The 14052-nt window shown below is 42.4% G+C and overlaps 1 protein-coding gene across 3 annotated transcripts in view; it reads left to right on the forward strand.

Annotated features, from left to right (window-relative positions):
- The window catches only part of LOC149815452 (pyruvate, phosphate dikinase 2-like), a 110491-nt gene extending 102388 nt beyond the window's left edge, over window positions 1–8103 (forward strand). For all 3 annotated transcript variants that reach the window (XM_089990109.1, XM_089990108.1, XM_089990110.1), the window contains 7 exons: window positions 3182–3359; window positions 4324–4453; window positions 5387–5515; window positions 6634–6771; window positions 7579–7656; window positions 7741–7832; window positions 7946–8103. In XM_089990109.1, the coding sequence (XP_089846235.1) occupies window positions 3182–3359; window positions 4324–4453; window positions 5387–5515; window positions 6634–6771; window positions 7579–7656; window positions 7741–7832; window positions 7946–7988 (788 nt within the window). In that variant the 3' untranslated portion in view covers window positions 7989–8103. The remainder of the gene's footprint in view (window positions 1–3181; window positions 3360–4323; window positions 4454–5386; window positions 5516–6633; window positions 6772–7578; window positions 7657–7740; window positions 7833–7945) is intronic.
- The last annotated feature ends 5949 nt before the right edge of the window (window positions 8104–14052 follow it).

Genomic DNA, 14052 nt, shown 5'->3' on the forward strand with positions numbered 1-14052 from the left:
AGCAGGAAGAAGAAAGTCTTGAAGCCATCTTGTCATCGCGCCATCGCCCGTGGAGTACCTATTCATCACCTATACCCATAGAATGGGTTAGTTTCGCGAAAAACTAGTAGGTGCACAAGAGAGACTACAAGGAAACTGAATTATGTATATTTAATTCAGTAGGTTACGCAGTTTAAAGCAGATATGCAGTTAAACAGGTAAGCAATGCAAGCAGGTAAATAGTGCAAACGCGTAAGCAGTGCAAGCGAATCAATAGTGCAAACGAATGCAAGCGAGTCAGTGGTGCAAGCGAGTGCAAGGGAGTCAGTAGTGCAAGCGAGTGCAAGGGAGTCAGTAGTGCAACCGAGTGCAAGTGAGTCTCACTACTCAACAACCAGTGTGAACAGACTTTATGTTTCGATATTACTGGCTTGCGGGTACGCGCAGACAAAACGTAGAAACAACTGAGACTAGTTCGGGCGTCTATTATTCTATGTATTTTGAATAACCCGAATAGCTAGTTGAGTCCGCTCCAAAGGGACGGCTTTAGCCGAGAGAGCATTCCCCAAAGGAGGCAGTGCCACGGATGCATCCAACTTCTGCAGAAGTGTTAAGCTAACTATTGTAGCCCCTTTCCCCTAACTCCAATGACTGGGGAGGCCGGATCATTGCCCGTAGGGTGGTTGTTAACAACCTGTCCATTGGAGTTTGTACCGCTCTGTCCTCTCCCTTGACAGATCACTAGAAACGAATAGGTACGTTAGGGGTTGCTTAACTAACAACCCATTCTATGTTGTGGTCTTTAAACCACTCGAGCATCTTGCCTGTGAAGGCGAATGTGAGGTCATTTATTTGATTACAGCATTGTGCATTTCACACTTTTCGAGGTCGCACGACCGTCTCATTCGATCATCGCAGTACTAGACGTGTCGTGCACGACTACAAGTACTCTAGGATGAAGGGGTATAGCTCCTCAATAGAAGCCTCAACAAGAGTGTTTCACAAAGATGTAAAGTTTATCAACTTTACTATATCCTTTGAAACAGCAGTACCTTGTGCCAACATTATGCCTGCGATTTTCTAGAACCTCATCCGCTATCGGGGTATCTACATGCCTCGCATGACTCGACACCGACCTCGATAGACGAGATACAGGTTTCTCAACAGAACCTCCAACTCGTATGCAGGACTGCATACTCAAGGTGTTAGGATCCTTGCAAGGTATCCTCCTCCTTAGACGAGGATGTAACGCTAGCTCCTATCTTAACTCTCGCCGCAAGAGAGAGAGGTGAATGCCTGAGGATGCCTTTAAGGCATATGCAAAGAGCAAAAACATGTACGGCATCTGCAATAGCAAAGCAGTAATAATACATACAAAAACAAGAGCCTAGGGGCAAAGCGCGACGGCAAGGTAAAGGCGGTAAGCAGAAGTGCAACGCTGAACCTCGCCACGATGCGTGACGGCACATAAAAACCATAAGCAGGAATGCAACACGAGATCTCGACGCGATACACGATGGCAAGTATAGACTGACATAAGGTAAAGGGCAAGGATCGCGAAATCGCGTCCTTGAGTTAAGTGCATACTCGTATAAATATATATATACTTGTATATATATATATTCATTTAATGATCGTTTTTAGTTTAATTGAACTTAATTCAATTATCCAAGTCTTCCGTACAATCTTCCCCTAACTTGGAGGGTTACGAGCTTGCTGGCGTCTGCGGATGTACACGACTGACGGCTCGGGTCGCGGAGCGCGACTGGGATCCGTTGTAGCTGCAAATATGCGACAATCTTAGCATGCTAACAGCAAACCAGAAGGTCGGAGTCATTGTCACTGACCTAACGCGAAGGAAGCAGAAGTAGGGGCAGCGGGCCCCTGTTGACATGCTTTCGGCAAAGTACGAGGAAACAGGGGGTTGTACCCCTGCCCTCAAAGAGCGAGGATAGGTAGGGCTGCGCCCCTGCCTGACGAAAAAAAAGAGAGGCAAGGGGCTTCACCCCTGCCTGACGAACATGCACAGAGGTAGGGGCTCGGCCCCTGCCTAATGAAATGCGAACAGGCAGGGGGCGATGCCCCTTCCCGTCGAAAACTAACGGAGGCAGGGGCGATGCCCCCGCCTAAAGAGTGAAGAGGCACAGGGAGGGGGCTCGGCCCCTCCCCTGCCCTGCCATAATAAGAAGCAGGGAGGGGTCGACCCCCTCCCCTGTCGTAATAAGTAGCAGGGAGGGGACTCAGCCCCTCCCCTACTTCAAGGGCGCAGGGAGGAGCTGGGTCCCGCCCCTGCAACGTGAGGGAATCGGGAGGGCTCATCCCCTCCCTTACCCACCACAGCACAGGGAGGGCTCCGCCCCTCCCTCGCTAAAAAGAATCGCAGGGAGGGGGGCTTTGCCCCTCCCCTGTGATTCAATGGGGCAGAGAGGCGGCCTGCCCACCCCCCCCCCCCCCCCGCGCGCAACGAAGAAACGAGGGGGGAAAGAGAGAGAGACAGGCGAGCGAGGGAGAAGAAGGGGAGGAAGAGCGTACCTGGTGGTCGGTGGCGGCGGCGACGCTGGTCTCCGGCGAATCGAGGGTGACGAGAGGCGGTGGGTGTCGGGGAGAGAGATGAGAGAGTCGAGGTGGAATGGCGGTGAGGAGGGTTTCGTAACCCTCCTCCCGCCTGCCTCGGTCTTAAAAGATAGTGAGAGGCGGTGGTCCGGGTCGGGTCCGGATCCGGCCCGAATCAAAACATTTTTTTTGTTACACTTCTAACAGGACACCACTCCCGCATTGCACCCGCACTCATACGGGTGAGACACTTTGACACGGCTTCCTTTGTGTTCGGTGAAGTCAACCACACTAAGGTCCATTTCTGTCCAAAATTAGATTCAGTTAATCATAACCAAGTACAGTTTTTTATATATATATATATATATATATATATATATATATAAATACATAAATGCACACACATACACGTAGTGTTAACTTAAAACTGTTAAAAATTATATATATACCCTCCCCACACCCCTGCACCCAAGTTTTTTTAAAGTGCCGCATTGCCGCATCTGCACCCTTATCCGCACCCACACCTATGTGACATAGCTTATGTCATTTTGCTTGCAGGATCTCTCATGCATGAGCTGTTGTGATAGCTTTAGTTTTTTTACTTCATATGCTTTAAGATCCTGTTTTCACCAGAATCTATTACTTTCAGGTCTTCCGGTGACAATACGACTATTGGATCCACCATTGCATGAGTTTCTACCAGAAGGCGATATCAATGAGATTGTTGCAGAATTAGCTTCAGATACAAATGTCACAGAAGAGGAAATTTTTAGCAGAATCGAAAAACTATCAGAAGTCAATCCAATGCTAGGTTTTCGTGGTTGCAGGCAAGTATTGCGCTTTTTAATATTTAAAGCAAAAGTGGCATGAACCTACAAATGGAAAAACAGAAAAGTTACTATCATCCAAATTGTTGTTGAGTGTCAGAATATCAATATCCCCACTTTGGAATTGTGAGTATGCTGTCTATGGTCATAGCAGGATAGGCAAAGCACCATTCATCAGTGTGTGTGTGTGTATAGAGAGAGAGAGAGAGTAGCACCGAGACATGCATATGTAACATTACTAGTGGCAACACTTTCCAAATGCATTTGATCCTTACAAGAGCACATTAATCATGGTGATTTTGACATGCTCCATGGGTTAAATAAAAGGTCATATCAAGGCAACCTATATTCTGGACTGGAGGGCTGCTCTCAGGACTCAAGCCCCATGTTTCCATGCTGACAGGCTGGGCACTTCACTGTTGCTCCCTTATTTATCATCTTAGTGAAAGGGGGATTTTGTACTTCTGCACAAATCCTTGGGAAGTTTATTTAATTCTTTTGCATCCTAGAAAAAATCAATGGACTTTCCAAGTAACAGAGAAGTCCTTAACTGATAAATTAATTGTTTTACCTTAGCTTTCTTACTCTTCTGTTTTCTTTCTTATTATTCTTTGCAATTATTATTTCTCATGTAATCATGCGATTCATAATGCTTCTATAGTTTATGGTTCCAACACAAGCTCTTATTTGTATACTGCTTTTTTTGTCTGAAAACCTGTTTGAACTTGTTATTCTTGAACATCAAAACTTTCCACTCTTCTGTTTGGCCAACTTAAACATCTAAAGTCTTTTTTGGTTCAAGATACCTTTCATTTTGATTTCCTATGGAACCCATTGAATTGCTTAAGAAGATATTTTCTCTTGCTCAATTTTTTATTAACTAATATGTGCCAAAATATCTATGTAGTGATAACAAATGGGAGGGAACATTATACTAATAATGAAAACAATTTCAATTTGATAGGTTGGGCATTTCATACCCTGAGTTGACCCAAATGCAAGCACGTGCTATTTTTGAGGCTGCAATTTCTATGAGCAATCAGGGTGTCAAAGTTCTTCCAGAAATAATGGTTCCTCTAGTTGGAACTCCTCAGGTATGATCTATTTGAAGCCACATCTAGTATCCACCACCACCTATACTTCTATGTAAAGCATGATTTTATAGATATATAGTAGGTTGGAAGTGTAATCCCTTGGAGTTTTATGCTGCCAGGACAGCGACCGAAAGTACGGCAGGCAGAGCCAGCGTGACTAGGTCTTTGATCCTGGGGCGGTTTCTCCAAGTAAAAATAAAAAAAAGATATATATTAGGTTTTCATTTGAGAATGATTAGAGCAGTCAATGTCAAATAATAAAGCAACATTATGGAGGCATTGTAAAGAAACTGAGGTAACATGATCCATCACTCTTGATGGAAAGGAAAATCTACTAATGACGCTAGTTCCTTGAATTTGCATTTATTTTACATTTTATGAGAAAAAGTTTTTCTTTTTTTTTGTGTGTGTGTTGGGTTTTGTGGTGGTAGGTTCAGGGGTGTCAAAAGGGTTAAATGGATGAGTATGCATCATGTTTTTGGTTCTATTATTTTCATCAACTTCATTCTCTACAAGATTTCGTTTTTTTATCCTATTAAATTTTGAAAGGAACATTTATTCATTGAAAGTAGTTCCTTGAATTGATATTGCATTTTATGGACAAAAAGAGGGCATTTTTAGTTGGAGGGACACCCCTGGTGGTGGGGGAGTGGGTTGGGATGCACAAATGTGGGTAAATGGACGGTCACATTTCTTATTTGTATGCTTCTCCTTTCAACTCCATTTTATGGAGGATTGCATTTGTTTATTGTATTAAATTTTCATAGGTCACCTTAAGCAATGATTCTGGACATAGGTAAAGGGTCGTAAGTTGAAATCAATTTGAAATGACCACAAAGTTGCTTTAAAAAAATTTGGTTGAGTTTGAATCTTTTCCTTTTCTTTTTGTGATAGACCTTCTTTTCCTAATTGGTGGATGTTGTTACATGGCAGGAATTAAAGCATCAAGTTGGGTTGATACGTCAGGTTGCTGAAAAGGTGTTTGCAGAGACAAGCACTTCCTTAAGTTATAAAGTTGGAACTATGATTGAGATCCCTAGGGCGGCACTTGTTGCGAATGAGGTGAAAATTTAATCAGTTTTCTCCTCAAGTGATGTTAAAGAAAAAAGTATTTTCATTACAACTAATATTGCTACTAGTAGGAGGCGAAAATCATTTCTACTAGCATAGAGGTGGGAGAGGGTATAAACTGGTATCATCTAATATGTGCTCTTCTGTGCTATTTTAAATTCATTTCTTGAACAAATTCTCAAAAATTGGGACAATCATATAAGTCATCCAGTTTATTATTATGGCAATACAACACCCTTCAAATCACAAGCACTACATAAGGATTTTTCTTTTCCTGAATGGTGCTCTCTCTCTCTCTCTCGTACAAGGGAAATGATTGATAATGTTTGGTCCATACATGTATGTAATAAGCTCTTGGCCATAACTGTGAGTTAGAGATTGTGTAGAAACAGTCTAAATAAATGAATTTATTGAGATCCAGATTTATTTCTATAATGGGATCCAAGTCTCTTTTGTCACGTGATTCTTCTGTTTCTCCAGTTTCATACTCATATTTGTCTCCTGTAGCTTTTGATGTGCTCTTGTTTGATATAAACCTGAGTTGAATTTAAGTCAAATCCACTGAGTTCTCTAAGCATGGGCCCTGTCTTTGGGCTGTCAAGATATAGTCTGTTAATCAAACCTCTTTTCATCTGTTGGATGGTTACTATTCACCAAGGATGTTGCAAAAATGAACTCCTTGGTAGAAAATAGTACCATATGCTTTGTCAGTGACCAACTAAATGACTAAGCACGTTTAGACTTTAAGTTAATCCATTAGTCGTTCTCAACTAGTATCTGAACTGCTGTCTTTTGTGACTATTGATAGAGGAATATGCAAGTGTAAGGTGATAAAACATGTTCAAATTTCATATGGAAAATGTGTGACTTTCCTCTCAACATTAAAAGCAGCATACTCTATGTTGATCAATAGTATAAAGAAAAAAAATGGTGTAGTGTCTAATAAAATTAGTCTAAAGACTAAGATGAAGGCCAGATTTTGTCAATTTGTTGTTTACAAGAAATCTCTCTCTCTCTCTCTCTCTATATATATATATATATATATATATATATATATATAAACCTAGCTTGTGTCAACTGCTGGACTGAAAACTTGATTTAACTTGCAGATTGCAGAGCATGCGGAGTTCTTCTCATTTGGGACCAACGATCTTACCCAAATGACTTTTGGTTATAGTAGAGACGATGTGGGAAAGTTTCTTCCTGTATACCTATCCAATGGCCTTCTCCAAAATGATCCTTTTGAAGTAAGTTGTTTAAATCTCTTCTTTTCCAATTCTTGCTGGGTCTTTCATTTTCTAAATCTCAATGTGCTAGAGTTTCCCTCTTGATTTTGCATTCCTTTATAAGTGGCATGATAAATTGATTATGAGTGTGTGTGTGTGTATATATATATATATATATATATATATATATATATATATATATATATATATATATATATATATATATATATATATATATATATATATGGAGTATATAATTTTGTTCTCTGACAGCAAGTTACTGATGCTTTGCTCTGCTATACATACAACATGTTTGATCAACTGGCTCATCAGCATACGTTGGTCCATGTTCATCAGTATAATTCTGACCTCAAGATTAATAAACACAAGTTGATAGATTTGAAATTTCACAGATTCCTTGTGAACTACAAAGATGACATTCCAATGATACACCAGCTTCAAGCCATTTAAGCATCTCATTCTAGCATGCAGGGGCACACACACACACACACACACACACACACACACAGAGAGAGAGAGAGAGAGAGAGAGAGAGAGGATTGCTGAAAGGCTAGGTGCCTGGACATATGACCTTCAATCCATGACCACTACACACCTGGGTGTGTGCAGGTCCTGACAGACAGCTTATCTTTCTACATGGCTTTCCTCATCAGTTGCATAGAGTGGTTTTGTGGCTTTTTTTGCCTATGATTTCACTCGAACTCCAAGCATCTTGGGGCCCAAATGTGAAGTCAGTCAACTTGATTTTTTGTGAATTTCTTTCATGTTTTTTTTTGTAATTCAAAGATTGATTTAACAAATTTTCAGGTGCTTGATCAAAAAGGCGTTGGGGAACTGATAAAAATTGCTACAGAGAGGGGTCGTAGGACTAGGCCTGATTTGAAGGTTAACCATATTTAACGTCCCAGACTTTTATGTTATTGAATGTCTCGACAGGTTTTACTAAAGAATTTTGTTTTCATGAAACAGATTGGTATATGCGGGGAGCATGGTGGCGAGCCTTCATCTGTTGCATTCTTTGCAGAGGCGGGATTAGACTATGTATCATGCTCACCATTCCGGTAATCATAATTATACTGGTGGTTTGATTTTTAGATGTATATTTGTTATTAATTCATTAGACGATTCTTTTAGATTCCACTCATGGTTGATTTCGGCTCACTTTTCCTTCCAGGGTTCCAATTGCAAGACTAGCTGCAGCTCAAGTAGCAATCTAACATTATGTAAATTGTAATAAATTCAATGGCCCAAAATAAAGAGAGCGGCTGCAGCTTAATGCTGATGAATATTGTGTGCATGATTAATGATCAAATGCTGCTTTTTTATACTGCACCCTGAAGCAGAGACTGTATTATCTTGATATATCATCCTTGGTATTGGCTGAGAAAATTTCTTTTTTTCATAAGAAAATACTGTTGGTTTATAATGGAAAGAGGGCATTTTTTATGCAGCGGCACTGCATTATGCAGCTGCTGCTGCCGCTGAAAGCCACCCATCTCAACATTTCTCAAGACGGTGACCGCGTCCATCGCGAGAAATGCCAAGATGGGTGGATGGCAGCACCACTGCATATAATGTGATCACTAATGGAAAACAGGAGGAAGAAATCGATCTAAAATGGAAGCCCAATGCAAGTGTAGTTACAATTTTTTAAATGATCCATATTATAAAGTAGACGTTTGAACCAGAGTTATCAGTCGAGGAAGCGGGAGCGGGAAACGATACGGGAAGCGGGAGCGGGAAGCGAGGCACTTTAAAAAATTTAGGAAGCGTGAGACCACTTAGAAGAAAATTCTGAACCGTCTCGGAAGCAAACCGGAAGCAACCTAGGAAGCGAAAAAAATGAAAAAAATGGGAGAAGCAAGGGGGAAGCGCGCTTCCCAAAAAAGTGGGACGCTTCCCCTCACGCCTCAGAAGCGCTCCCCTCACGCCTCGAAAGTGCGACGTTTTGTGCTTCCCCTTTTACCTAGGTGCTTCCGGTAACTCTGGTTTGAACTGATTTTCTAAGTAGATTTGTTAACGGGTTGAGTTGGGGTTGACCTTAATTTGCATATGTACTTCATTGTCAAGATTAAGTTTTGACCCAATCTGATGGGTGGGTGTGACCCAATGAAATATGCATGCGTACTTGTATCATATACTTTAGTTGTCAAAGGTGCTAGGTGGAGCTTAGGCGGTGAGCTCTTAAAAAGACTAGGCAAGGCTTAGGTGGTATCCCAAATAAAAATAAATAAATAAATATACAAAATATGTAAACATGCTACTAAAATTAATAACAAATACAACATAAAATCAATCTTGAACACTATTAAGCAATTATATTCCATAAAAAGATAACTCATATGCTTATAAATTATATATGAATTAAGTACAGATATGTATATATATATAATATAAATACATAATGTTGTAAATTTATAAAATAGATAACTTATACACTTATATATGAATTAAGTACACAAAAAACATATATGTGTATGCAACTGCGCATCAGACCGAGAGACTATCTCGGCTAGGCCACCTAGGTGGCACCTAAGCTCCACTTTTGACAACTAAGCGGACGGGTGAAAGGAGGAAGAAAAAAAATAAAGCAAAAAAGAAAAACAAAAGAAGAAAATGAGAATAAAAAAAGTAAGCTTTTGGGTGTGAAGAAAAAGAAAAAGAAAAAAAGAAAGAAAAAAGGCAAAATCTTTTTATAAAAGCATGCTTAGGCATGGACAGCTAGATAAAAAGATAGGGCCCTACCGCTTAGACCATAAGCCTAGGTGGTAAACCTATGCCTAGCCAGCCTAGGTGCAACTTTTGACAACGAAGTCAAATACGATACATCTGATGTTTCATCTTGAATCTGAACTAGGGGTGTCAGAGGCTTAGATTTACATCTGATACCCAACACAATTTGAATCCCATTAGTCGGATTTGGTAAAACAAGCTGAATCCAATTTGCATCTAAATTCAAGCTTGAGTCCGAACCGGATCGACATATGATGCTGGATATGATCCTTCTTCTGGCGAGGTACCGGTGTTTTTTTGGATACATGGTGTGTTTGGATCATCGCTTTATGTAACTCCTGATGCTTGTGGTTGTATTTGGATAAGAGAGGAGGTACAATGCTTTGTGTTATGGATGTATCCAAGCATTGTGTGCATTTTTGAATGCTGACATTGCAGATCATCATCCAATACATATCAGTTGCCAAGGGAATTCATAGTTCTTGGTGTTCACTCTATGGGTCATTCAGAAAGTTGGTGTAGTACATATTTTATATATTCTAGAACATGTGAATGAATTCATATTATTGTGAATGAATTCAGCCTGGCATGGTATGAGCAGGTCGTTACATGACAAGCTGCAAGTGACTCGTCCTTTGCAAAAGTCAATAGTTTCATTCATGTTCATGAGGAATCACTAGTCAGACTCCCATGAGCATACCTTCAATAGTTTATCTCTTCCATTACCATTTAAGACTTGCATCTTTCTCTTACTTCTTTCTTGCAGCAATGGCCTGACAACCTAACAAGTAATCATGGTTTGCCCATCTTTGGAACTCTTATTGGTTGGCATTGAGGGAAAATGGTTTGCTGCTAGGTAGCTCAAGATTCAAGCTGAACCAAATGGGATCTCATGACTTCAAGAGTTGTAGGTTTAAGTTTCTCTAGGCTTTATCGTTCACTTACATGTCCCACTCCTCTTGATTGTGTTATAGTTACCGCTTCAGATCACCCTATAGCACTGGTTCTTGTTGAGTTGAACGATGTGCACTGTCATTTCTCTCTGCTGGTTCTGTGTTAAATGTTCTATGGCTTTTCCATGGAAAATTCTACTAGTTCTAGAGCATGATTGTTGAACACAAGGCTTTTCTTGATATCGATTACTGGCAGTGAGTGAAACTATGTGTATTACTTTAGCTTTAAGTGGTTGGTTACAGAGAGAGGGAGAGAGAGTTGGTTTTGCTGTGTAACAAAAAGAGCTAAAGAGATTTATCAGAGTCAGTTGCTTTACATAACATACATGAAGAGTCAAATTGCCAAATAGCTATGATACTAATCCAAATCTCATAATGAACCACCAACAATCTTCTCATTATCCAGTTAACACCTGTATAGTCTGTAGATATTAAAAGAGTTCTATCTGCAATGAAGGGATCTCATACAAGACAATGTTTGCAGATACAATCCTAACCTTGTAATATTGACATTCCAAGTTGAGATGCCTTCAGAAGGTTCCCAAGAAGTTTCAATTATTTTATGTAGACAATACTGACAGTGATTGTAAAGCCCTGAAGAAAAAAAAAATGTGTCATACATGTGTCAGTCGAGGTTTGGTCCGTTGTGTCGGACCCGAATCCGGGGTCCAAACCGGACCCGAGCCTGACCCGACCCTGGTTTCTCGAACATTCGAGCGACTGCATCTTTAAAAAGATGCAGGCTCAGTCGGGCGAGGAGTAAAACCCCCTCGCCACTCTCTCTCCTCTCTACCTCTCCTGTCTCCATCCCTCTCTGCGGCCACTGACGTCGGCGACTCGCCGTCGGCCACCGCCTTCTTCTCGAGTGTTGCAGTCGCCGACCTTCGAGCTCCGACGACCAGAGATCCCCCCCTCTTTGTCCCTTGTGTCGCAGGACGCCGACGATCGACGCCGACGGTGGCCTCTGAGCTCCAACGAACCACTGTCTCCTCTCGTTTCCCTTGCGACATCTTCGGCGACCTTAGACTTCCGGCGACGCCCTGTTCTCGGCTCCCCTTTGTTGGAGGTTGACACTGGTGACCTCGAGGGCATCCTCTACTTCTCATCGTTCTTCCCCGTTGTCGCGATCTTCTGAGGTAAAACCCTTCCCTCTCCTTCTCCTTTGTATAGGGTTGATCGACATGGGGGCTGAGCCCCCTGTCCCTCTTGTCGGCAGGGGGTTAACCCCTGCCTTCCTTTTGCAGTCGGTCGATAGGGGAATTGAGCCCCATGTCGTCGCCTCTTGTCGGCAGGGGTTTAACCCCCCTGCCTTCCTTTTGCTGTCGGTCGACAGGGGGGCTGAGCCCCCTGTCGTCGCCTCTCATCAACAGAGGGGTTCCACCCCCTGTCACATTTTTTGATAGGAGGTTCTGCCCCCTGCCTGCTGTGGTCCTTCGGCAGGGGGCTCTACCCCCTTGTCCCCATCCTGTTTTTGACAGGGGGCTATGCCCCTCTGCCTTGTGTTTCCCGGTAGGGGGCAAGCCCCCTCTGCTCCCTTGTTGTTTCCCGATAGGGGGAGAGGCTCCCCCTGCCCTCTGTTGTTCCTCAGCAGGGGTTGAAGTCCCCTGCTCCCCTGTTGCTTCTTGGCAGGGAGTTCTGCCCCCTGTTTCCTACGTTTTGCCAGCAGGGGGCAAAGCCCCCTATACCTCTGTTGTTCTCCGGCAAGGGGCTTTGCCCCCTTGCCTTGTTCTTGCTGCTTATCTCATGTTCCGACAGGGGCTGCGCCCCCTGTCTTGTTGTAGCAGGAAGCCTCTGCTCCCTCCCTTGCCTTTCTCTGTTCTGGCAGACAGGGAGCTCCTGCTCCCTGCCTCTGTTGTTATTGCCAAGCAGGGCTGAGGCCCCTGCCTCTGGCACCCTTGTCTGCAGGATGCAGAGTTCCTACATCTGCCTCGTGCAGGCAGGAGGCCTTGCTGCCTCTGTCTTTCTCCTGCAGGGAGATGAACTCCCTGCCTGCTCTCGTGTTTGGGGTTCGGTACTACTACAGGTCTTACCGGACCCGCTTTTCGTTTATATTACAACATATACTAACGTTCCAAGCATTGCAGGTTGAACGGTGGATCTAGCTCGTCTTCTGTGACTCGAGCTCTTATTTGTTTATGCCGCAGGCGTACGAGGACCCGCAACCCCTTAAGGTAGGGGATTCTTGCATGAAAGGGCAATGAATGGATAAATGCTAAAATAAGAAAAGATAACTAAAAGAGGATGATATATATATATACATATAATATATATACGTATGTCTTTACCTTCAAGGACACAGTTTCGCGATTCTTGTCCTTTTTACTTTCTTGCACTTTCCTTTCTGTTGCCGCCACGCTATATGTGCCCAGGCTTTTCATTTTTGTCTTTACATTTCATGTCTTTAACTTAAGGACGCGATTTCGCGATCCTTGTCCTCTTTACTTTTTCGTACTCTACTTTTCTGCTGCCCCGCGCTTTGCGGCATGGCATTTACTTGTATGTCTTTTTACTCCAGGATGCAATCCTGGTCCTCCTTTACGTTCTCGCATTTTACTTTCTTACAATTACTTGTTGCCTCGCGCTTTATGCGCCATGGCCTTGCTACTTGCTTTACTCTTCGTACTTTACTTTTCTATTGTTGTGATGCTGGCTGTTACACTTACTTTCGTATGTGTTCGTCTTTACCTTGCTGCCGTACTTTGTGCATATGCTTTGCTCATGCATGTATTCTTATCTCTATCATATGCTTCTTTACTTGCTTACGCTTATCGTTTAATCGGGGTGCAAACTCATGCCTCGTGAGTCATCCTTTACACTTACGTAGTCAGTATAGGATCTCATACTTCGTGACTTGCTTGCGTAGTTGCTTGCTTGTGTGTTTCGATGATCGAGGTATGATTTCATACCTCATGTGTAGCTCTAGCATTCTATCCTCGCGATGCAGCTTCGCACATCGAGTCTTGCCCCTTGTTTTATCTTTGTATTAGTATGTACACGAGTTTGCCCTTTGTTAGCTTGCACTCCCTGAGTGCAACTTCGAGTGTATAGTGTATATCATTTTACTTGTCTTAAGAGTCACGACACACACTTATGCACTTCGGTTCTCTAAAGATGATGGTCTTAGGTGCAAACATATTTTCAAAGATGTATAGCTTTGTAAAGCAGAGATAGTGACTAGATCTCCCAAGTCGATGTATTTGGGAGAAGTGTGTTGCAACCTCAGTTTGCCTATCCGATACGACTCAGATCACCTTGTTTAGGAGCCTGTGCATGAGTAGGGCGAGAATCCTATTGAGGTACTTGCGCTATCGTTAGATCGGCGTTACATCACTTCTGATGGGAGACCTAGTTCTAGCTTTTTGGTCAAACCATGATAGTTGGCACTCTTCCTTCTCTCACGAGATTGTTGTTGGATTTCTTATGAAGAATCCATGTGCCCCCTCTTGTAGTTGTACTCTTAGTCATGTACGATATGTTTGGGCTACGAAGAGCAGGATGAGAGGTCTATAGTAACCTCTAAACATGTATTGACACATTAAGCTAAATCATGTTATGTTGATATTCGCCTAATAGGTAGAATGCTTGCGATTGTCTA

The sequence above is a fragment of the Nuphar pumila genome, chromosome 15 (assembly GCF_984573655.1).
Source record: "Nuphar pumila chromosome 15, dmNupPumi1.hap1.1, whole genome shotgun sequence".
NCBI lineage: Eukaryota > Viridiplantae > Streptophyta > Magnoliopsida > Nymphaeales > Nymphaeaceae > Nuphar > Nuphar pumila.